General features: G+C 40.5%; 1 protein-coding gene across 1 annotated transcript in view; it reads right to left on the reverse strand.

Moving 5' to 3' along the window:
- ST7 (suppression of tumorigenicity 7) overlaps positions 1-26,207 on the reverse strand; it is a 149,820-nt gene that overhangs the window by 14,918 nt on the left and 108,695 nt on the right. Inside the window, 3 exon segments of the mRNA XM_068169835.1 lie at positions 11,116-11,218; positions 12,730-12,802; positions 24,345-24,459. Of these exon segments, the coding sequence (XP_068025936.1) occupies positions 11,116-11,218; positions 12,730-12,802; positions 24,345-24,459 (291 nt within the window).

The raw sequence follows: 26,207 nt of genomic DNA on the forward strand, positions 1-26,207 counted from the left end.
AATGCACACTGAAAAATCTATTTCCCTGAAGTATTGTCCCTTGTAAGTGTTTCATCAAATGTGTAACATCACTGACTGCACTTGAAGATAATTATTGAATTATTCCCAAAGACTCAGATATGCTGACAGATGGTTCATGTTCTGCTCTTCAGCCATAGTAGGGGGACTACAGAGAACTTCAAAATGAGATGTTTCTCTTATCAGAGGAGATGAAAAAGGGCTCAGAGTAGAAAAGAGAATCTAATTACAAGAGCTTTTTAATTAAACATCTTTATAATAAAATGAAGACACTGAAGAGTATGGTGCTCATACTCTTTCTCTAAAGAAACACACAACACACATAGTGTGCACACAGGTTGCTTTGTTGCATTGCCATCAACCAGTTGATATGAGGATGGATATGCCAGGCTGGGCGCCAGTAAGCAGTTACCAACTAGTTACAAAGGAAAAAAACCATTCATAATGTAACAAACACCTGAATTTCCAGGGCAGAGGGGAAGGGGAAATACTCAGTTTTTAAGCTTGCTATTTGAAATAGTTGTTGCAAGCAGTATGAAAATGAAAAGCATCACTGTCTAAACCCACAAGCAACTTCCCTGTTACAGGATCCCCCATAACAGAAGCAGATAAAGCACGTGGGAGGTTCATGACACAGTGGAAAGCAGAGGTCCTGGACATTATTTAAGTAGGTGATTTTTCCTCCTTCCCCTGTCCATGAGCTAGACCACTACCAGTTTGGCAGATGTTATCTCATCACTGGTGTCACAACATCCCAGTTAGTGGAGGAAAAAGACACAGATAAGGGGAAAGACACACCACTTGCTGGCACGCTTTACAGGAAAAGTGAGCGAGGGACAGAAATTACAGCTGAATCAACTCCTGTTTGTCAGATCTCCTCAAGAACTGCAGTATTTCCCAGCTGTGTGTTGGCTGTTCTTCAATAGCATAGAGAAACTGTCAGTCTCTTGAAGGATGCCCAAGAGCAAAAGTTCTCCCCACATGAGTATTTCACACAAAAGGCAGGCAGTAGACTACCATGTCCTAACACAAGGTTCAAAAGGGAATGTTATGGTTAATCTTTGTCAAAATGACAGTGAGGGTGCAGTCCCTTCATTTCACCCTGTGCCTAAGGACTGATCTGGAAGAAGGGGGACTACAAGACCCAGAGAATGATGACAAACCAATGAAGGCACCTACAAGAAGGCAATGTGACACTAGGGGTGGAACAGGCACAGCTCCTGTTTAACACTGATTTTTGTGAATGGGATGAGCTGGTGCAGAAAACAGGAGAAAAGAAGGCAAAAGAAATAACACTGAATATCAGTCTTGGGGAAAGGAAGAGGAAAGGACAGAGGGAAATGAACATGATATCCTGGAAGGCACCCTAGAGCCCACTTGCCTGAAGAAGCCTGGAAGGAGCTAGCAAACAGGTAAAGGCTTTGAAAAGACAGTTAACAAAGCAGAGAACTGCCAACCCTAGGAAACAGATAAATACTCCAAAGAGGAAAGAGAACACATGTTCTTGATGCAGGTAAGAGTATTAAAGGAGGAGAAACTCACTTAGCAGTGGGAGTAATAAATGTGCTAGCTGGATTTTCTCTAAAGCCTTTCACAAAAATCTGAGAGAGCTGCAGATGAGGTGCAGATTTAGTAGGCAGGGTAGGAGTTTAAGGGTGACAGAGTGTTGAGCGGAATGGAATACAACTGCCAGAGTTGCAGGTTTCTACCTATCTGCTTTATTAATTTAGAGCATAACTCTTCTTATTCTGTTTTCTAGAGTATATGGAAGGTAAGTTCTCAATATTTATATATTTCAGTCAGGGAAAAATAACCCCCAAACCAAACCTAATGTCACTATTTACAGGAAAATACTCAATGCTTGTTATCAGCAATTAACACCAAATCAGGTGGAAATACCAGATGGAAGAATAGATCTTGACACTTGCAAATCATTCGTAGTCCTTGCTCAGTTGTGCTGACTTTTCAGTCTGCATTTTTCTCAGTTTCAGAAGCAAAAGCCTATTTTTAAAAGTTCCTCAGATCAAAAATGTGAAGCACTCCTCCCTCACTACTCTGTCACACTGTGGTAGGTTTAGGCTATGCCTGTAACATTTTTCACAGATCTTGAACAGTGGTAAAATGTAAATAAATCACTGTTGGGTGTAAAAAGGAAAATAATGATAGTTCTAAACAATCCCATTGGAGAGTTATCTACCATAAGAATTAGTTTGGTAAATAATTTCACTCTCCTCACTTCCTTGGGCTGGGAGATACTAACTGGGTTCTGCTTGACCTTGGCTGCATTGTTTTGGCTAAGTTCTCATATCTCTCTGCTCCTTTCTCTTGTTCCTTTTGTGTACAAGGGAGTAAGGAGGGGCAGGGAGAGACAAACTATTAACTTGTGCTGTTCATTAATTGTAAATATCTGTAAATATTGTAAATACTGTATATTTTGTACATATTCATTGCATTTCGTTGGAGATTGTAGTTTTGCTTGTAAATACAGCTTTCATGTGCTTCCAGCTGAGCTGGTCTGGAAAACTTAATGGTGGAGGGGAATTTTCCAACCCACCACACACATCTACTTTCCCAAACAAGAAGTCTGTAATCTGGTTTGGTGATACTCAAGAAGACACACACATGAAGTTGATGGATGGCCTGAGCCTCATTTGGGCCTCATAATAGTTTTTGGTTTAGGCACAAGGGTCAGCCACACCTTTGGGGCATATGAGCTGTCAATTAATTTATTTTGGAGACATTTGCAGCAGGAATGCTAACTGTACACAGCCCTAGAGAGACCTCATCTGGAACATTCTTTATAGTTCTCATTAGGCACTTCCAGAAACTTAAATATAAAATTCTACAAGTACAGAATAATCAAAGAAATGGAAAGTTTTGATTTGTGAGAGAGCACCTGAAAACTTTCATCTATTTAACTTAGTTAAATAGAAGTAATGGGTATCTCAGAGAGGTACTTAGCTTTTGGTAGGGCTTCAAAGGAGACATATGACTGTCCATGAAAATTAGGATGGTTTTGATGTCCTAGAATACATCACAGCCATTCATGCACTGCTGTATTTTCAAGGAAAGTTCAAGAGGGCATTCAAATTCCTGGAAGTTTTGCTGAAAGAGGTTCAGAATCTACCTGGAAACAGCATAGCCATTGGCAGCCCCTTTTGATGGTAACTGCAGGCTACTGGCACCCAGACACTTGATAAGCCTGACTGAGTCCCCATGAAGCAACAACACAGACCCCTGAAACAGTTTGTATTAGACAAGCAGACAAATTCCAGTGAAATGAAATTCAATGAAAAAGATCTTTCTTCCCAAACTATCCAATAAGCTGCAGTCCTCATGCTGCCCATATATAAAGTGTGAATCAGTGCTGACGGACTCCTGCATGCAGTAAGTACCTCCACCTCTTGTAAAAGGTCAGCCAAAGACATCTGATTGTAGTTACCAAGAGGCTGCTATTGCACTTAATCAAAGATACTGCACTAGACAGGTTCAGTCTTCTCTTGAGCCACCAGAGACTTTAGGGTGGGAATCTGACTATTTATATCTAAACACTTCCAAAGGCCTCAGTCCAGAGTACAACCTTTGTTGTTATAGGGCTAAAATGGACAGAGAATCCTACCACACCATGAAAATCCATACCAGTACGATCAAACTCTGGTTTTACAAGAAAATAACCTACAGCTCTTGACAGACTCCCAGACTCCCCATTAACTGTAACTCCTAATACACTGGCATTCTCTCAGATTCAAACGTGACTTTTACAATTTAAGTAATAAAACTTCGTTTTCAATACTTCGAATACACAGAGAAGATGGGAGCCCGCTGTTACCCTACAGGGCTTTGAACCCACATGTGGTTCTGCTTCAGAGGAAGAGTCAAGTAAAAGGCTGGAGGTGGGGAGATTCAGGCTGGATGTGAGGAGGAGGTTCTTCACCATGAGAGTGGTGAAGCCCTGGAATGGGTTGTCCAGGGAGGTGGTCGAGGCCCTGTCCCTGAAGGTGTTTAAGCCCAGGCTGGATGAGGCTCTGTCCAGCCTGATCTAGTGTGGGGTGTCCCTGCCCATGGCAGGGGGTTTGGAACTAGATGATCCTTGTGGTCCCTTCCAACCCTGACTGATACTATGACACTATGATACATAAGAAACTTTGCAAAGAGCTAGATATCATGAAGGAAATGGAGATGGCAAGCCCAACACATCTCCAGATGCATTTGTTTTTCAATAACAAATTAAGAAGTCAGAGAGAACGTCAGAGACTCATAAAATGGTTTGGGTTGGAATGGACATCCAAAGGTCATCTAGTCCAACCCCCCCCTGCAGTCAGCAGGGACATCCTCCACTAGAGGAGGTTGCTTAGAGCTTTGCCCACCCTTACCTTGAAGATCTCCAGGGATGGAGCCTCAACTACCTCCCTGGGCAACTTGTTCCAGTGTTCCACCACCCTCATGCTAAGAAAGGTGTTTGTAACATCCAATCTAAATGTCCTCTTGTCTCATTTCAAACCATTGTCCCTCATCCTAGCACTGCAGGACTTTGCAAACTGTCCCTCTGAAGCCTTCTTGTAGCCCCCTTCAGGTACCAGAAGGCTGCTATTAAGTCTCCCTGGAGCCTTCTCTTCTCCAGGCTGAACAACCCCAGCTCCCTCACCCTGTCCTTGTAGCAGAGGTTTTCCAGCCCCCTGATCATTTTGGTGGCCCTTCTCTGGACCCATTCCATCAGGTCCACATCCTTCCTGTGCTGAGGGCTCCAGACCTGGATGCAGCACTCCAGGTGAGGTCTCACCAGAGCAAAGTGGCAGAATCACCTCACTCCATCTGCTGGCCATGCTGCTTTTGATGCAGCCCAGGCTGCCACTGGCCTTCTGGGTTGCAAGCCTAACTAAAACAGGAAATGGCATGTCAATAGCAACTCCAATCTAAAGTTATCATGTTCTCTTAAAAAGGGAATCAAGTTATTGGTGAACACTGAAGTTGCACAATGATTTCTATCATCGACAGATGGCTTAATCACCCCTTCTCCATTGCATTGTTTTGGCTTCCATTTTTTTTGGTTGACTTTTTAGTTTTTCTGGTCTCTCCTCTCACCCTAAGCTTTTTCCTGTCAAAAACCTGTTTTGCAGGAGTTATGACAAGCATAAGAGTGTTTTTCGTGTGCTTCCACAGAGGGATTGCGGGGCAGTTACAGGACATTGTAACAGATACTGCTCAGCTACAGCCAATCTGCACACATATGCAAGCATGTCTTGTAACAAGCATTCTCAGGATGACAATAGACAACATGGTACGGTTTATATTTCTCTTACTTGATCATACATGACTTTTTTTCTTAATATTGACAGCACTCTGGCTACTAAGTCCCCCCTGCTAGGAGTGCTTTTAACATTCCACATTAATGAGATATTTCAGTGCCCTTTTATAAAATAAATCAACCTGTCTCAGGCAGGTTTCCTTCTCTTTCTCAACTGCACAATTTGCCTCTGAAATTACAGCTCAGGACACAAATAGGCAACTTCTGCACCTGTGACAGCATCCCTCCAGGCCAGAACACGAGAATTTAACACTGTTTGAACAGTAACTCTCCTCCTCCCAGAGGGATGAACAGTGCAAGTTTGAAACAGCTCTGAAATACTGGTTTCTACATGTCCAGAGAAGCCACTTTTGGGTCACCTTACAAGTTCTCATTGGACTGATGATAACCAAGAAGTTTGGCCTTTTTGCTGGAGGTACAAAACCAAATCACTGTCTTACTCAACAGCTAAAATCTCTCTTTAAACATGTCTGGAATAGTTTCTCTGTAATATCATGGGGTGTGCAGAACAGATTCATTTCCCATCTGGTATATGAATTTGTTTGCATTATTTGTTTCTATTAGCAACCACAACTTACTAGAAACCACACAAGCACACAAAGATAGCTCTTATTAAAAAAAATAAATAAGTAAGAAAGAAATGAGAAGGGATGAAGTGGAGAACAGATAAATCTTTAAAAGTATTTAGGTCAATGGTTTGTCACATCCTATTAAGAAATGGTTTACACAGACAGAAACCTGGCATTTCTTAAATATCAATATTTGAGCTGCCTGCTTCGAGTGCAGCACGGTAGGTATTATCTTTAAATCAACTTTGCTTCTGGATTACATAGCAAACCCATACAACAGTGTGCAGAGCACACTTCAATCTCTGTTAGCAATGAGATATATGTCTTCTCCCCCACTTGACTCGACTGAATAGCTTGTGTCCCACAGATCACAGCAAAGAGAGGTGCATTTCTGGAGGAATTTGAGTTCAGGGAGGGAGCCTTGCAAATCAGTTCAGAAAGGATATTCCCCATTTGAGGAATGTCCCAGAAATAGCTGTGGTACTTCATCAGCATTAGCCTGGGACAGCTGCATTACATGTAAGTGGGGAAGCTCCAAACACAACATTTAAATAATACTGATGAAGTCTTGTGTGTGTGTATACACATATAATTTTCTTTCCCACTCACTCTACAAAGTATGTACTCTCCATGACATAGGATGTACGAAACCCTCTGGAATTACAGTGATACTCCAACTGCTTCAGTAGCAATAAGAACATTTTTGTTAAACTCTTAAATTGTCACATTGTCAGAGAGCGTCAGCACATTTCCTCAGGACCAAAACTTCATGGTGCATGGTGCTACACTAAACCAGAAGGATATTAATTCATAGAATCTCATTTAAGACAGAGGGTTGGGGGTGAGGGGAAACCCAACAAAACCCCCAACACTAACAAAAAACCCCCTCAAACTAATCCTCACAAACAAGTGATACAAGTCGTTGTGATTCTTCTCATTGTGAAAATCACAGCTCTCTGTTCTCCTGCTGTACTACTGACTTCAACCTCCTACTGGTTGGGTTTATTCCACCAAATAGAACTCTGAAAATACTCTGCCTTATGAAGTGCTTGCTTTATATACAGCCAATCTCTGTCAAAGTCAAAGCTGAAATTTGATGTAGCTACGGTATTTCAGCAACAAAATGAGACGAACCATAGATAGATGTACCATCTGTTACCAGGTATTTCTCAGGTACAGATTTGAAAATGAAGCCACTCTCAAGCACAGAAACCTTTTCCAGGTGTTACAATTATGATGCCTTCAGAATAAGCCTTGATCTGTTTGTCAGTGGTTTCATTTTCACTGCAATCAAGGAGCTCATAGCTGTCAAAAGAAGATTATTTGTTGGAGGAGTGGCTACCTGAAGAAAGACTGTTAGCCATGTTAGGTCTCTGTACAAGGCACTCTTGTGCTGATAGAAAATCAAACCCAAGGTGATGTGCAGTCATATAGAATGAATGAAAGTGGAGGCCATACTGAGCAGATGGCCAGAACCATGCATACACATTGATTTCTATGTGAAAAGTAGCTGTTTTTGTAGGGTTTCCAACCTCTACGTAAAGATGGAAACCTGGGTGATTTAGGTTTCTTCTTTTAAAGAGGTTCCTACACCTTTACATTACATTCAAAAGAAGTGTATCTGACCTTGGCAACACCACTATGGAGCACTGGACAGCAATCTGGCCATGATCTCCTAGGGCAAAAGCAGCAACATTTTAAGAACCCCTGCAATAGGCCACAACGGGAGACACAGTCACCCTTTCTTGTTAAATCAGCTCAGCAGCATCTCTCAGCATGTTCAGTGTGTTGCTGAGAATGCATATCCAGCAATCTTCTTTTTATATAACACTTTTAATGAATTATACAGAAAATGGTAAAATCCCCTTTTGAGACAGACAATCCAGAAACCTACCAAACCTTTTTTTTTTGCCTCTTTAATAGTGCAGTTCCCCGTTTTTAAGGATTCTGCTAGGAACTTTGAAAATGCTTTAAATAATTTGTTAGCTTTGCAATTTGTTTATCAGTCTCAACAAGAAACTCAAGAGTGTTTAAATCCTAGAGAAGCTTTAAAATGTTCTTAGCTTTGTGGCACTGTTAAGATTTCTTGTGATGTTGCTGTCTAAAACTTATTTCCATTTCATTAACATCAACTTGGACATGACCATGCTATGAATCTAAGACTTCAATCATAATTCAGTGGAAATCCACACAAAACTGCGCACAAAATTATAACTGAAGAAGTATTTTTGCCACCTTAACATCCTTTGGCAGAAAGAGTGAGTGTGAAAACAGCAGTGTTGCATATTAATCTGTATTAGGCTGCTGTGTTTTAATGTTACAATATGAACTAAAGAGCCCTGGAGGCCTGCTCCATTACTGCTCTGTGATTCTGACAATCTGTATGTTTCATGTGAAGAAGAGGACTGGAATTTCTTTGAATCAAAACTACTGAAAATAACACGTGCTCTGTGTTTCCCTTATGAAGCTCAGAAAGGAGAATCAGCCTTGTACTGAGCAGCTACCTAAAAAGAAGCTGGGTAGGTGAGGAGGAAGTCACAAGTACAGGTCTGTATGAAAAGCAGGATTTTGGAGGTCTGGAAGTGAAAGGTCATGGAGCAACTGACACAGTAAGGTAAATTCTGCAAAAGAAGTCAAACCAAAGAAGAGCAAGCTCTTCAGGAGAAACAGAAAAAGAACAAGCAAAAATGTAGTAAATGAAGACTGAGACTTAGTATCATGCCAGCACAGAATGTGGAGAGAACAGCAGGATGAACATTAAGAACATTTACAGAAGTAGAGGCCACTGCAGCAAATGATCCCTGTCCCTGAACAGTGAATGAATCAGTCTCAGAAATGGGCAGACTAGCATAACTGACTTAAGAGCAGAAAGATCTCCACTCAGAAAACAAGCAATTGCTTGTGATGAAAGAAGTAAATGCAATGCCTTCCATTTAAGAAGGGCAACAGAATGTGTTAATATGGACTCATTAGTACACAAACTGCTAAAAAATATTTTTATGGGAAGATTTACTAAGAGAATGGAAGGGAGGAAAATGGAAAAGGCTCCCAATGATTGCTCATGACAGGCTAAACTGGTATCTTGCTTGGCAAGATGCCTAATTCTTTAGACAGCAATAGGGTACTCTAACCAGACTTCAGTACAGTATTCAGAAAGGGTCACCTGGAACAGGACAAGAATAGAGAGTTAGTCAGGTAACCATGCAGAAGAGAAGTATGAATGGTTGTGTTGGTGCAACAACCATTGGGATGGAAGAAAGTAAGCAGAGTTCTACAGAAGCAGTCCTCAAACCAAATTTCATTTAATATTTTCCTTTTTATAGCTTCCCACAAAAATAAAGATCAGCTAAGAATACAAAGCGACTCATCTCACCTAAATTTTGTTGTCTACAAAAACTATTGTAAAATAGTTGTTTGTTTCATAATCAGTGTAAAAACAGGCTTCTTGGAGGGAAAGTATGTCTAGAGGCATCTAAGATAGTTACTTCTTTCCACTGCCCGTACAGACTGTCTAGGTGATTTTATTAAATGAATAGCCTATCCTTCAGATAGCTGAGCCATGTGATTGGCATAACAGGTACAGCCCACAGGAAAAAAATATTGAATATCTGTTGGGGTTTATCTTGACCAGACTAGGTGTTCAGGAATACCTGATGAATAAGCCCCCTACATTAACAGACATCTGTCTTCTGCTGTCCAGTGGAGGCTTCTTAGTTTCAAAGGATTATACTGGTCCAGCAGTTTGTGGGGTGATGTTCAGAGGCAGATCTCCAAGGGCCGAGAAACATCTGCCTCTAGTCTGCCTTTACAATGAAGTTACAGACTTCAACACTGAACACCAGATGATGGAGTAATTAAATACGATAGCCTTCAGCAGCCTGTAGGCAAGATTCTTACTGCTGAGATACTCATCTAGAGAGTGGATTAGGGAATTAGAACGCAAATCCCTTTTCTTACTTTCTAATTCTCAGCAATTTTTCATTTATGAGATTTGCATTCTCAGAACTTAATGACAGAGTGCTGCATGAGGAATTGCTAAGGCAGCTTATAAGAAGCACACCATGAACTCCAAACGCAGGTTCCTTTGTAGAGCATGTCAAAAACATTCTTACATGCAATTATCAAAACAAATAAGTTATTTTGAACTAGAAGATCTTTAATGGCTATTTTGTAAACAATCCTATGTCTTTATGTATGGTTCCGTCCTGGAGTATAGCATTTCATAGAATTCTAGAATCATATAATGCTAGGGGTTGCAAGAGACCTCCAGAGGTCATTGAGTCCAACACCCTGCAAAGCAGGACCACTTAGGGTGGGTCACACAGGAGCGCATCCAGGCAGGTCTAGAGAAGGAGACTCCACAACTTCTCTGGGCAGCCTGTTCCAGTGTCCATCACCCTCACAGTAAAAAAGTTTTTTCTCATGTTGAGATGGAACTTCCTGTGATTGAGTTTACATCCATTGCCCCTCATCCTGTCAGTGGGTATCACTGAAAAGAGACTGGCTTCATCCTCCTGACAGCCACCCTTCAGGTATTTGTAGACACTGATAAGACCCCCTCTCAGCCTTCTCTTCTCCAGACTGAACAGCTCAGGTCTTTCAGTCTTCCCTTGTAAGTGAGATACTACAGTTCCTTAACCATCCTTGTAGCCCTCCATTGGACTTCCTGTCCCTTTTGAACGGGGGAGCCCAGAACTGTACACAATACTCCAGATTTGGTCTCACTAGGGTTGAGCAGAGGAGGCGAAGAACCTCCCTCCACCTGCTGGACACAGTCTTCTTAATGTACTCAAGTACATTATTTGCCTTCTTGGCCACCAGGGCACATTGCTGTCACATGGATAGCTTATTATAAACCAGGTCTTCAAGGTACTTCTCTGTGTGGCTACTCTCCAGCAAGTCAAACCCTAACCTGTACTGGGGCATGGTACAAGTGCAGAGCTCTACACTCATCCTTCTTGAACTTGGTGGTGTTTACTACTGCAATCCACCATGTAATTGTTGCTCACATAGAGGACTCACTTCAGCCAAAATTTCAAGTTGCACAGTCCAGAGTAGGAGACACTGAATGTGAAATATCAAATGAAAATACTATGCATCTCCTCAGGTTCTTTCTCTTTCTATTCTTTGCTCCCCTTCCCATAATATCAGTCATTAATGTAACAGAAATCAAAAGTCAGGTCATCAGTGTTAAAGCTACAACAATGCTTTCCCCATACTCACTTTTGGCACATGTGGATTAAATTCTACTGCTCTGTGAATAGCTTCTACTGCATTCATCTCTGCAGTACTCAGTCCTCGCCTTGAGGCAGCCTCTGGAGAGAATCTACAAAAGCAAAGAAACAAACACATTAGGTCAGAAATGTTAGTAAGAAGAAGGCAGAAAAATAATCTAGAACATGGGCCCATGTAACCAAACTGAGTCAATTTCCTAGGCTCTCCAAACTTCCATAGCAAGTGGAAACTCTGAGTGATCTATTACATCAAGGCCAATGAAAGTCCCAGCAGAAGTGGAAAGCATGTTTGTATCTACTCATGGCAGAAAGTCAGTTCAAGCAGTTCTTTCTCTGTCACTAATCTAAATTTGCTCTAGGTACCTTGCTAAGAGGCATATTAAAGGCTGAAGTTGCAGAAAAAGGAAAAGAAAAAAAAAAGTGCCAAATTATTGTTGGAGGGCTTCTGTTAAAAACATGTTTGGGGAGGCTTTAGGGAGGTTCCCAACCCAATGCCCCTGGGTCAGGTTGGGATGGAAGCACGATGCAGCAGCAGTAGCTGGTGGTCTACTGTCTGCAGCACCATTAAAGGTAGCATGCCCAAACTGTGGGCGAATCATCTGCCCCAGTGAATGAAAAACCAGACCATGCAATCTCTTTCTCACCTCACACCCCACGGCTAACTCCAGAGCTGTACTTGGCAGGCAGACACCACAGGGAAAGCTGTGACAACCTTAGCCCTGCCCTCCCAAGCTGGAGTCGCTGTGTAGGGAGGAAAGATGTTGCAGTAGGTACTGGCGATCTACAGGACAAAAAGAATGAAAGAAAAATTACTTAGATCTTGATGTGTACATACACTTTAAAAGCAAAAACTGTCAGGATGTCAGTCAAGAAAATGGCTTTCCACTCTACTTGCTTTCCAACTTTAGGGAAGCATTCAACCCTCAGGTGCACAGACAAAACTCTGCCTGGGATTTGTGTGGAGGCATCTGAGAGCTGAATCAGGAATTTTATTCTCATAAGGCTCTAGGCACCCTTTCAGAGCAGGCCAGTGCTCCCAAGTCAACAGACATCAAGTAGATGTACTCAGCACCTTGGAAGGTTGAGACCCAAGAGAAAATCATAACAGGAATGAGCAGATACTAGTGTCTCTAAAAATATGAATGTCATCTGCCTTTCAGAATCCCTGACACAGGAATGCTAAATCCACCTGCTGCTATTTAATGAGTAGTCATTTGACAGCACTTGTAAAATGACATTGCTACCAGTGCATCAACATGTACTTACTACCTTTTTGTGGTCACATTTATACAAAGTTGAAGAGGTTTGGCCACACACCTTCTAGATGCATCTTCATTATACTGTCTAGGAAGTCAAAGCTCACCCAGACAGTATACACATAACTGCAACAAGAATTGAATTCATGCTACTTCTTTTCTTCTTCTGTAATATTTGAAGTGCAATGTTTGATCACTGCAGGTTTTCTTATATATAGTAATTTATGAATTTACTGCAGGACTGAATTCTCCTGCTATCCCAGCAGATTGTTAGGGTGTGGGCTCAGCTGTGAGAAATCTTGAGTTAAATTAGGAATTTTGCTGGACAGTGGTTCTTATGCACTTACTTGTCAGAGACAGCTCTGGCTTTGAGCAATGCAGCTGTGTAGCATATTGTTGCTGATTTTGGTAAGCTTATATCTGTTGAAAAGAAAGAAAAAAGTGAGCATGTGAAAATGTAAGTCTGCAGAAAGAAAAATGTTTAATTGATACTTCAGAGTATGCATGGTATGTATAAAATTACTACATGAAATCAGAATACTTTCTGATCTTAGGACCTGTACTTCCATGTCACATGGATTTTTAAACTCCCATCCGATATACAGACTTTAATTTAAAGCCTACGGTCAATGACAAGTGGAACTGTTATTTAAGCAGCAACTGAGTTCCTTAGAGAATGAATTCAAAGAGTGACATGAGAGAAATATGATGAAAGAATTAATTACTTCATGTCTAAATGTATAGGTAACCTGGGATACATTAATTTTTCCCTACTTAACAAAAAAATCTAAGTAGTATCTAAGGCCATTAACCTGACTTAATCCATTAGGTAAACATAGTATTTATCTGTTCTTTACCAGTAATTTCACACAAAACAACCAACAAGTAGAGAGGAATGCTGCTTAACAGATTGGAGTTATAGATTTGCTCCTGCTGTTACAAAGGAGAACAAGAGGACGCAGTCTCAAGCTGCACCAGGGGAGGTTTAGGCTGGATGTTAGGAAGAAGTTCTTCATAGAAAGAGTGACTGGCCATTGGAATGGCCTGCCCAGGGAGGTGGTGGAGTCACCATCACTGGAAGTGTTTAGGAAGAGACTGGATGGGGTGCTTGGTGCCATAGTTTAGTTGATTAGATAGTGTTGGATGATAGGTTGGACTCGATGATCTCAAAGGTCTTTTCCAACCTGGTCTATTCCTATTCCTATTCCTATTCCTATTCCTATTCCTATTCCTATTCCTATTCCTATTCCTATTCCTATTCCTATTCCTATTCCTATTCCTATTCCTATTCCTATTCCTATTCCTATTCCTATTCCTATTCCATCTACCCAGCAGACACTTACTATGTAGTGACAAACATATTCCAGCAAATTACAGTTAAACAAAACAAACAAAAGTTGAAAAGAACATCCCCCCAAAAGGTTGGATTCTGCAAACACCTCTGCATATTGCAATATTATAGCTTCATGAAGTAAACAGCAAATGCACAGTGTAATAAAAACAAGGCATTGGAGTAGGCCCACTATGAAAGTGAAGAGCAGCTAATCTGACTCATTTCTACATAACTAGCCATCCCTCAGTTCGTTGTTACAATTGATTAGAAAGATTAAATTAGCTTGGCAACTTCAGGGTTAAGAGAAATTAATGATTTACTGAATCCTAAGACTCCAAAGAGGAGTTAAAGAGGACAAGCAAGTCATAGATCAGCAGGCACCACCTTTCACTTACTAACAAACAAGTAAGCAAGCAGAATGCTGATCTACCAGACAGAAAATGTTGCCATTATGACTGAGGCACTTTGAAAATGGTACCTGTTAATCCTCTCTATTGTCTTCTTATGCTCTTGCACTTCAAGTATGAGATGTAAAGATCTTACTGAAGGCTCCCTTGTAATATATTCCAACTAGTTTCACTGATATGTAATTTTAGTGACTAGTAATTAAAATCAACAGCATGCAAAGCAGTTTGGGTGATAAATACAGTAATTACTCCACAAACAGAAGCTAGCTATGGACACAGACATCTTCAGTGACAGAAGAAAATATTTATAAGCTCTTTCAATAACCCTGTTTATACCAGCTCTGCCATAGTACTAGGGGGTTAAATGTTATTTCCAGTAAACAGAAATAACCTTTTTCAGAACATAAACCTTACTCATTAAATCACAAATAGAGTGAAAGTTAGATGGATGAGAAAAAAAAAAACAACATACCAACCAACCAAGAAAACCAACAATGTGCTGTCATTTACACCATTTTCAATGGGCCAACACAATACCTTAATATTCCTCTTACCTGTAAGTGTTTCTCTGGGCTACCAAGCCATCATTCCCTCACAGGAAATATTTTTGCCTGCATCAGTTCAAACCTAGTAATGCTGGTTCAGGATCTGACCTTTACATAATTTTTGCATAAATGACAAAAAACAAGAGGTCTACCTAGAAGTCCCCAGAAATACATTTTCCCAGGTAAAAGACAATCCACGCATAGAAAAATCAAAAAGACCAAAAGTGTTTGTCCAGGCTTTAGAGAATCACAAAATGGTTTGGGTTGGAAGGGATCTTAAAGATCATCTACTTCAAATCTCCCTGCCATTGGCAGGGACACCTTCTACATTGGAATGGGCTGCCCAGGGAGGTGGTGGTGTCACCACCCCTGGAGATGTTCAAGAGGGGATTGGATTGTCTGTGGTGACAGGTTGGATTTGATGATCTTTGAGGTCTCTTCCAACCTTATTGATTCTATGATTTCCAGGTAGAATAGTGAGGCAAACAAAATAGCTAATAGCTAAGGATGGAACTTGCTCAGCTCCTGTAAGGGATAATATTATGTGGTGAACACAGCGGCCAGGGACCTTACTCAACCAGGGAGGCCTCTTCCAGTACTATGCTCCTAATGAGCAAGCAGCAAGTATTTGAGACTAATACCTACAGTCCCTTGGCAACAGAAGAAATACATACAAATGTTCATGTTTATGTTGCTGTGGAGATAGCTCTCAGAATGTCCATGCCAGCTTCCTTCCAAAAGTGTTCTGCCTTTTGTTTGCTCCATATTAGACTGTAAGTATTTGGTTCTGCTAGATCTGATCAGATTACTACAATACTTTAAAATCTTCAGAGAATTTAGGCTTCATCTCTGAAAGTGGACCATTCTATTTTACAGAAAAGCATAAAACAATTGTGTCAGATTAAAACTTGAATTTAGCAAAGGACTCAAATCTAAACTAGTCCTAAGAGACACATCCTCTATCAGGAACCAAAGTGAAGTTTTTCATAAATGACTGTGTCCAGCTCTGTGAGCCATCTGGCAAAGTATCTTCACATGTACTGTTTCCCACCCTACTGTGATTACTTGTGGAGCCCTCACAATGTGCTGAAAGATGTGACTGCTATTCTCTTGTCAAAACCATCAGGATATTTTTGCCTAATAGGAACTGATGTGTCAATCCAAAAAAAGGCCCTCCTTCTTCCTTACTGCTTGTATCTTTAAACAGAGCATAACATGACCGAAGACTTAATTTCTGAGCATTTTCTTTCAATCAACCCCAGTCAGCCATGAGGAGGGTTGGGAAACTGAATTCTTACTAGTCATTAGCTGCTTAGGTGGTTGCTTGTGATCTGTTGGAAAGATACTACAGACAGAAATTTGCAGCCATAATGTCACTGCTGCTCTGATTCAAGATACCCAGAATATACCATCAGTTCAATAGGCCACGAGATCTATTGTTCTCATACAATAGCAATAATGAGACTAGATGTAGACTGGTGTAATATCCCCTAACCAAGGCATCAGAAGGTCCTAAATGTAAAGAGACAGACATGTTGCAATTGCTTTAATTATTAATAAATGCAAAATCTAGTCACTGATCACAGAACCATGGAATGCTTTAGGTTGGAAGGGACCTTAGAGATCATCTACTCCAACCTTCCTGCCATGGGCAATGAAGGCTTCATCCAGCCTGAAATATGCATTGACGTTGTAAAAACCAACTACATTTTACGTTAGGCAAAATAATGAATACACTTTTGGTAGAACAAACCAAGGGGTCTGTAAATTTTACTACAGAAGTCACCTTTTCTTCTCATGCAGCATTACAGTGTTTCCCTCCCTTGAGTACTCCCTTGAGTACTGTGTCCAGTTCTGGGCCCCTCAGTTGAAGGACATCGAAACACTTGAACGTGTCCAGAGAAGGGCAACAAGGCTGGGGAGAGGCCTTGAGCACAAGCCCTATAAGGAGAGGCTGAGGGAGCTGGGATTGTTTAGCCTGGAGAAGAGGAGGCTCAGGGGGGACCTCATTGCTCTCTACAACTACCTGAAAGGTGGTTGTAGCCAGGAAGGGGTTGGTCTCTTCTCTCTAGCAACCAGCACCAGAACAAGAGGACACAGCCTCAAGCTGCACCAGTGGAAGTTTAAGCTCGAGGTGAGGAGAAAGCTCTTCACGGAGAGAGTCATTCGTCATTGGAATGTGCTGCCCAGGGAGGTGGTGGAGTCACTGTCCCTGGAGGTATTCAAGAGGGGATTGGATGTTGCACTTGGTGCCATGTTCTAGTCATGAGGTCTGTGGTGACAGGTTGGACTTGATCTTTGAGGTCTCTTCCTACCTTGGTGATACTGTGATACTGTGGTTTTGACACCACAGTGTATTCTATTGACAAGTCAACAATACAGATTTCCATGGGCTTAACTTCAGAGAGGGAAATATCAATATTAATAGGATTTAAATGCTGAAATAGGCTGTAGATCTAGGGCTGTAATTTGCACGGTAAAACTGCATATAGCATTGGAGAGTGACTACACTAAGTTGCTGGAATCATTCACATATTTCCAAATATGTAATTGAACTTATACTGAGAAACTGGAAGAAATTATACAAAGAGGTAAAACAAAACAAAACAAAAAAATGGTGGAATACAGAAAGTATATTGTGCTATGACTTGGGCTGAACTTCAGCTCTGATTTTCTCTTCCCTCAGCCTGTCTTGCCAAAACTTGCCCTGTCAGCACAGAACTCCCCCCAATTCCCTGCACCCACAGGCTAGATTGTCAGCTCTTCCACAGGTGGTAGGAAGAACTAGTTATGGAAAAGACTGAAAGTGCTATAGCAAATAAATACGTGCAGGCTGGATCCGTGATGACAGAAGAGAGATGTAATCATCTATAAAGGCACAAACATTAAGGAAGAAAGTGAATTAAGCTGATACAAATGGTTAAAAGCAAGAGTAAGGGGATGGAATTCAATAAAATAAAGTATGAACTGAGTATCAGGGGAAAGACACTTTGTCAGAAAGATCTAATATCCTGTAGTATTATCTCCCATGAGAATAGGCACTGCATTTTTCCACAAAATGTGGCACAAAACACGCTGGAGGGAGCAAAACTATGAACACAATGACCTAATGCTTACTTTCTGCTTGCAAAATAAAGCAATCCTGATTTGCTGTGCTTCTGACACTCTTCCTTAGTGGTGGGAAACACCCCACTCAAACACAGAGCCACTGTGTATGTGAGGGGCTGAATTTCAGTCCCCTGATAGGATGGGAAAAACATTTCAGTGCAAACAAAAAGTGTTTATTTTGCCATGACCACAACCAAGACCTAAACTTTCAGTAATGGAAAGATTTTGAAGGTCACTGCTGGTTGTAAACATTTCATATGCAACTAGGCAGATGTTGGCCCTTTAGATTTGACCAAGTTCAATCCTAAATGCATACAGAGGGGAAGGAATCGTTTATGCTACACAAAATTAGAAAAAAACAAGATTAGTATAATTAGTTTAGACTTTCTGTGCTTTTGCACAGGAAACACAAACTCCACAGAATCATATGGCTAAAAAAGGGACCGGATGCTATGAACAGACACACAGAACTAGCTGAAGTGGTAAGTGATTTCAACATAGAGGAAAGATACTAGTTCTTAGAAGCAGGAGCTGAGTAAGACATAATGTTAAAAAACCCCAGACAAACCACTCTCTTGATACTGCTGTTACAAACTGGAGGTCTTACCTAATTTGTATCTCCTGGAAAATCATAGACTGATAATGTGCATTGGCTTGGAATGGACCCTCAAAGGTTATCTTGTCCCATCCCCACTGCAGTGATCAGGGACATTTTTAACTAGACAAGGTTGCTCAGGGCCCCATCCAGTTTGCCCTTGCATATCTCCAGGGGTGGGGCCTCCACCACATCTCTGGGAAACACATTCCAGTATTTCATTTCCCTCATTGTGAAGAACATCCTCCCAATGTCTAACCTAAATCTACCCTGCCCAGTTTAAAACCATTTACCCTCGTCCTAGTGCTACATGGCCTTGCAAACCTCCCCAGCTTCTTTACAGGTCCCCCTCAGGTACTAGAAGGCTACTATAAAGTCTCCTCAGAGCCTTCTCTTTTCCAGGCTGAACAACCCAAACTTTCTCAGCCTATCTTTACATGAGAGGTGCTCCAGCCCTCTGATCATATTTTTGACTCCCCTTTCTACCTGCTCCAGCAGGTCTATGGTCTTCCTGTGTTGAGGACTCCAGAGCTGGACACAGTACCCTGGGTGAAGTCTCACCAGAGACGAGTGGCAGAATCACCCCTCTGTCGATCTGCTGGCCACATTTCTTTTGATGCAGCCCAGGATACAGTTTGCCTTCTGGGCTGCAAGTGCTCATGGGCTGCCCGAGGAGGTGGTGGGGTCACCATCACTGGAGGTGTTCAGGAGGAGACTTAATAGGGTGCTTGGTTGCATGGTTTAGTTGATTAGGTGGTGTTGGATGATGGGTTGGACATGATGACCTTGAAAGTCTCTTCCAACCTGGTCTGGTCTGGTCTATTCTATTCTATTCTATTCTATTCTATTCTATTCTATTCTATTCTATTCTATTCTATTCTATTCTCATGTCCAGCTTCTTTTCCACCAGTACCTCCAAGTCCTTTTCTGCAGGGCTGGTCTTGATCATAGAATCACTAAGGTTGTAAGAGACCTTAAAGATCATCAAGTCCAACCTGGCACCCAGATCTTGTGACTACTAAACAATGGCACCAAGTGTCATGAACTCATCATCCCCCAGCCTGTACTGGTACTGATGATTGTCCCAACCTAGGTGCAGGACCTTGCACTTTGCCCAAATACTGTACATTCCCATTGCAAATATATTCTAATATATGATGTACATATATTGTACATCAAACATTTTGATACATTTGGCAAATTTCATATTAATAAAAGATTAGTAAAATTTTGATTAATAGTGCCATAGCCTGATCTAGTGTGGGGTGTCCCTGCCCATGGCAGGGGGGTTGGAACTAGATGATCCTTGTGGTCCCTTCTAACTCTGACTGATCCTATGATACAATGATATAGTTTATAAATAAAGGAAATATATCCTTTTAACACTTATCCATATCTCCCCAGTTTAGAGAAAAAGATGTTGTGGGGGACTGTATCAAAGCTTCATGGAAGTCAAGATAGATGACATCTGTTAGTCTTCCCTTATCCACTGATGTAGTCACTCCACTGTAGAAAGCCACTAGGCTGGTGAGGCAGGACTTGCCAGTGGTGAAGCCATGCTGGCTTTCTTGAATCACCTCCCTTCCCCCATGCATTTTAGCATTGCTTCTAGGACCATCTGTTCCATGACCTCTCTGAGCAAAGAGGTGAGAAGGTAGACTATGCTTTTGTATGACCTTAATTAAGAGGAACTTTCTCTTACAGTCTCTCTTTCAAAGACCAAAGGATTACAAAATAGTGTGTATGAGATAATGGTTGCTTCTGTACTGCCACTTGCTACACCTTCAAGTCAGAAGAAAATAATTTCTTGCACTTAGAACATCTACCCAGTTAGCACCACCAGGCAGAATGTGTGTCAAAAATACCAAATACAATCATGGCAAGTAATGAAAGTGATGGAGTGATGCTGTGGTGTGAAATACATACATATACACCAAAACTCTGAAGGCCACAGCTAATATAACTGAAGATTTCATGCAACTGGTTCACCAATTTGAAACTCTTTACAAAAGGAGTATCTTGAAGTCCAATGTAAATAGAATTTACCCATTTCATAAGTCTGTAAGGACAAGAAGAAATTAGACAGAAAGGGTCTGGAGAAAGGAGAGTAGCCCTGAGTAGGCTACACTTTAGAGAACTAATGTCTCTACATTTCACTAAGCTGAAAGTGCTCCAAGTGAAAGAACACTGTTTCTAAAGTGTCTCTTCAAAGTCCTGCATTTTGATTTGGCATTAATTGAAACAGTATTCCTCAAAGTAAGCCATTACTTTGTCATAGCCTAGAGTGGAAAAAGATCTCTAGTATTTCAAACCACTTTCTTCCTATGTATCTGTTGGTCTAAATTATCTTCTCAACTCTGAATTTGGGACTCTTGTCTTCACAGGGACATGGTATTTCTCCTTCTTTGGAAAGGGGGGAAGGGGAAGGTGAATTTGTGTAAGGTGTTCCTTCTGCTAACCAGCAGGGTTATAGTCTCACTGGAAGCCACTGTCATTTTAGAAAAGGAAAGCAAGGACACGTTTAGGGAGGATCTGTTGAATGGGCAGCTATTCTTTTTAAATCTGACTTGTCAATTGCCAGAAAGGTCTGAGTTTTCACACAGTGCTCAGGTTACTAGATAGTAACCATCAAAGCAACTGACTGCCCGAAGAAGGTAACAAATATTTGCTCTAAGCATCACAACAAGCACACCTACTCCACTGGAAAAAAGTCTTTAAAAAGCAAAGAAAGAGGAGCAGAGAAACTTTATCTACTATAAACACCAGAAGCTTATTCCATCAAGAACAGTCTTTTTAGCAGTCACAACTATTTCTGCTGTAAATAACACTGATATGTGTTAAATCAGAGCCAAAAATCTTTTTGGAATTCAACAGTATTTAGGTCATCTGCACTCTATTGACAGACACTGAACTCTGAAACCATAACGATGTAGCTCAGCAACAGTGTATGCTGCCCCACTAATGAGGCCCTTTTTCCATGAATAATGAGTATGGACATCAGCTGTGTTGCCAGGTACATAACATAAACACAATTTAACACATGGCTTTTAGTAAAGCAGTGTGTCTGCCTGCACAGGCTGAGGTTTTGCATAATGTAATCTAACTTTTTAGGCCAGGGCAGGGGCAAACTGCTCAAGGAAATAATTTGTTCAAATGTTATCAAAATACAATAAATCAAGTTTGGTCTTCATCAAAAAAAGGGCAGTAGAGTGGGACTAACAGAAACTGCAGATTGGAGGGTCTAAATGAGTTCATTGTTTTATATTCCAATAAATCTTACAACACATGAAGCTGATGACTTCTAAAATGAGCTGAGACTCCCTGAGATGGGCCTTCTGAGACTCATGAACTGTTAAGGTTTATACTGGTTAAGTCTGTGTTTGCTGAATCCTTGTGCATACCGAGTATAGACATACACCTTGGTTTACATGTCAAAGCAGAACTTGAAACTGCACAGGTTCAAACAGAAAAAAAAGTGGTTTTATTTTGAAAAGCCTCATTTATTATATTTACAATGTCAGTTTTGACTCTATCAGATACTTTCAAGAAAACAAAATGCACATTCAGTGCATTTCCATGACACAAAGTGTCACCATGGTATTGTTTAAAAATATGGATCAGTGCTTTACTATCCAAAAGTAGAGCTGGCACAAGAGTTTAGACTGAGATTTTGAGAAGGCATGGCTTACTACACTGTTCTGTCACAATTCTGCTGTTGCCCAGGAAAATTATGTAATACATTAAAGATGAGAAGGTACCAACATCCTGTGATGCCTGGGGCATGAAAATGGGCATTCTATTTACTTTCTTTTCACTGTGCCAAAACAAAGTCCATGGGGATCTACACCTGTCACAAAAATTACTGAAATACATGAAGCTACAAGAAAGACTGCAATCTTACCACTTCAACTGCATATTTCTTCAACCAGACTAAACACAACCAAGATCTCTCCCCAAGTCATTATTGCTACTGGACGACAGTAGTCAAAGGCCTAGGTAATGTTTGGATCTCCACTTATAATTATTTGACTCCAGAAAAAGTTGAAAACATTCCAGGCTGGACTAGTATACATAACTACCACTAATGTTGCATGTAATCAGTAGCTTATTTGCCTCAATGTGTGACAGACTACTGCAAGAGTCTGAAATTTGCCAGGATGATTATGTTAGTATCAAGTCAATGGTCTATTGCTAGTCTCATTAAAATGTATCTTAATTTCTCAAATTACAAGAAAGCAGTTAGCACATATTCAGTGGAACATTCTGCAAGTTTTTTGTTTATACTCTCCAAAGATTCTTGGCTCATCAAAGAATCATCTTTTTGCCACTGCTCCACATGACGATATGGGGCAAGTTATTGCGGCTGACAGCGAGACACCTCTGTCTGTGTGAGCAATTACTGTCTGCCTTTTGGTACTGGGAGAAGGCAGCAGAGAACGGGCAAATGAAGAAGGGGCAGAAGCCACAGAGAAAAGGATAGCTGGAAAAGATGTCTGGTAAGGCAGAACTTGGAAAGTGCATAGGAAGATGCTTTGTGACCATCACTACCCTGAAGAGAAGATTGGGATAGGTAGGTAGGAAAGGCAGAAGATGGAACTTAGAATGAGCAGTAATGGCTGAACAGGGAACCTCTGGTAGGAACTGGGAGCAGACGAAAGCAGAAACTGACTATGCAGGTGAAAAGTATTAAGACAAATCAGGAGATCAACTAAAGGAAGGCTGGAAAAGACAATTTCTTCAAAGAATCAAAGAATGGCTAAAGCACTGTGGATACAGGCTCCAGAGCACATACTGGTAGCCATTTATACAAGAGTAACTTTGGAAGTTAAAGGTCTTAAAATCTCTGTTCAAAGAACACAGGGAAGACTGTGAGAGACAGTAATTAAGAACATTTTAAAGGCTACAAGATCAACCTAGAGAGAGTTAAGAAACAGCCAAATTAAGGCTGGTTTTACTTAATTCAGCTATGTGATTCATATCTGATACGATCTTTTTTTTTTCAGTTACACAATTGCAGAGTATTCCTTTCATAAACTCTCTTGCTGCACTCCAATGCACAGAATGAGACTTTCCTGAGGATGAATGAGGACTCTGTAGTAACTCAGCCGGAAACTGAAAGCTGCAAGGCTCTTGATTCATTTGTTGCAGAGCCTGGAATGTGGACACTGAGTAAACCAGAGACTACCTGAAGAGATGAAGAATGGCACTGTGCAGGTTGATGAACACTGCTCAAGAGAATTGGATTGCATTCTGATTTCTGTCACAAAGTTTCTATGCAATACAAGGAAAATTGTTTCACTTAAACTAAACAAAGTGTGCCAGTTGGTGCTTTTTATTCTGTCCTTTCTTTTTTCTTAAGACCCTGGTGTCTTCAGCTTAAGTCCACAGGGCTAAAGCTGAAAGCAGCAGGCACTGTGCCTTGAACGAAAGAAATGATGTAATGCTGCATAAATTAATACTCACTGAAAAAGACTGAAATTCACTGTGGAAAGTTCACCCAGTCTTCTGAGCTTTACAAGTTTTCCCCATAAGGCAGGAAGTCTGATGCTAGATTTTCATGAAGTTATACCTATTAATGCCTGTAAAACACTTGTAGGCTACCAAGCTGACATTCACAGAAAAGTCCACAAGGGATCTGTGGACTGATAATCCCTTCTTCAGGCAAGATTTGAATAGCATGCAATAAAAAAATCTGCAAAACCTAAATAGTCATTCATTAAACACCAACAGAAAGCCAAGGAAACACTGAAGAACTGCTAGTAAGTGAGCTTCGCTACCCTGAACAATGAATTAAGCATAGGTCGGAAGAAAAAATGCACCATATTTAATCTTTGAATTAAGTACTGTGTAAGGCAATCTATGAAGCTTGTGCCATCTCCTTAAGTACAGTGCTTCCTAAATTTTAAGAATTTGACTTAGAAACACTGCTTCTGTGTATATCATATAGAGAAAATACAAATATATATGAACTTACCATCGTACTTTGCTAAGACTGCCTGGACATCTGCGTATGCTTGCAGTTCCAACAAAGCCTCTAGTAGGTTTTCATGAATGTTGAACATGCTGAGCAGAGGAAACTCCTTCATCAACTAAAATTAAAAAAAGTATGAAAGGGTTAGATTATTAACATGGAGAAAGGCTTCTTCTTCAAAATATACTGAAATAACTAGCACAAAGTTAAAATCCCTCAGTTCCCCTTGTTCTTGGCTCTTTCCCAGAGTTGACTATTATCTCGGAAATGTCTGAGCTCTTACTGGGCAATGAGTCAGGTTTCTTGACAAGACTTGCTTTGCATAGGATGCAATTAGTCAAATCCAAGAACACAGCTGCCTGAATACTTAACTGTTCTGCAATTAACAGGCTTTTTTCAAAGTGAAGTAGTTTTATCTTACTGTACTGGAAAATAACCATAAACAATGCAGCTCCTGTGTATCAGTAGTAAGTAATCCATCACCTCTCTGGTATAATTAGTGTGAGTAACAGAAAATACATTGAAAGAAATCAGAATAAATTCAAATGAGAGAACCTTACATATGTGCAAGCATATAATCGAGTATGTGATAATAGGATTTGTAATTATGGATCCTTTAGAACAGAATTGCAATTGTGGCCAATGTTTTAAAAAAAGGGAAGAAAAAAAGAAAAGAAGAAAAGGCAGCAAAGTTTCATACAAAACTAACATTCTAACTAAAGAATCCACCTTGTATGACAGACTGAAATGTGTAGTTAAAATAATCCTTTTACATGCAAGTGCCTTTATGAAGTGATTTGTTCTCAGACATCCTCTGTCTGCCTAGATTTAAATGACTGAAGTTGATATTCTATTGCATCTCCTTTTTGAAGCCACACTTATTAGAGGAGTCTATGTTTTTTAACTGCAGAATTGATTAAATAGTAGTTTTTATTGTCAGAGCGATTCCCTAAAGAACTGAACTGTTAAAAGATACTTTCTCACTTTTGTTCTATTTACGGCTGCTATACCTTAACTGCCTACATGATGTACATCAGCAAAAATAGTCCTAGACAGTGTAGAACTGGGATAGCTATAGGGGAACATTATCATTTATAAGCTCTCTGAGATGGTTTATGACAGAAATACTGTAACAAGGAAAGTAAAGAAAATGATTCAAGGTCAGCCTTGCTCAATTTGAAAATATTAAGTTGGACCTGAAAACTCTGTCACTTAATAAACCTACATTTGGAGATATAAATAGAGAAATTGATGAGAACCAGCAAATCTTAATCTCACAAATAGGTACCATAAAAAACCCCAAACAAAACAGAGCTGAAACAAAAGGGGTGGAAATTGAGTGAGAACTTTAGAAAATGAGAAACAGGCAATGCACTGGAGCTTCTTCACTCTGTTAAGGAAGAGATCTTAATGGGTAAACAGGGATGCAACGCACAACGAATTTTCTTTCTTGTGTTAATGCCTGTCGTAAGCAAACACAAGAACCGTTTGGACCTTGAGGGATAGTCTGTCTAAATTTGGTTATTTGGACAACAGTGACTTTGCTGAAGTTTGAGAATTATAAAAATAACAAAGGCAAGGACATCAATGTTTTGTTTAAAGGACTGCATAAAATTCTGACAAGAATCGTGATCACTGAGTCATCAGCTGAAAGAGCTCACTGAGTATTTTTATGCTAGTGGCAAGGGAAAGGCTATAAAGCTCCTACTTTCAGTGGTAGGAACTGAACCTATGAGAAAAACACACAAAATTGTTTAGTTTGCTTGTTTTTCTCCATCTCCAGTTTCCCCAAAACTGTACCACAGGCCTTGGTGCTCATCTAGGTAAGTGGAAGGATTTGGCAATAAAATAAAAAGTTTAAGTCAT

The sequence above is a fragment of the Melanerpes formicivorus genome, unplaced genomic scaffold (assembly GCF_026170545.1).
Source record: "Melanerpes formicivorus ecotype bairdi unplaced genomic scaffold, bMelFor1.0.p_v2 SCAF_3, whole genome shotgun sequence".
Classification (NCBI taxonomy): domain Eukaryota; kingdom Metazoa; phylum Chordata; class Aves; order Piciformes; family Picidae; genus Melanerpes; species Melanerpes formicivorus.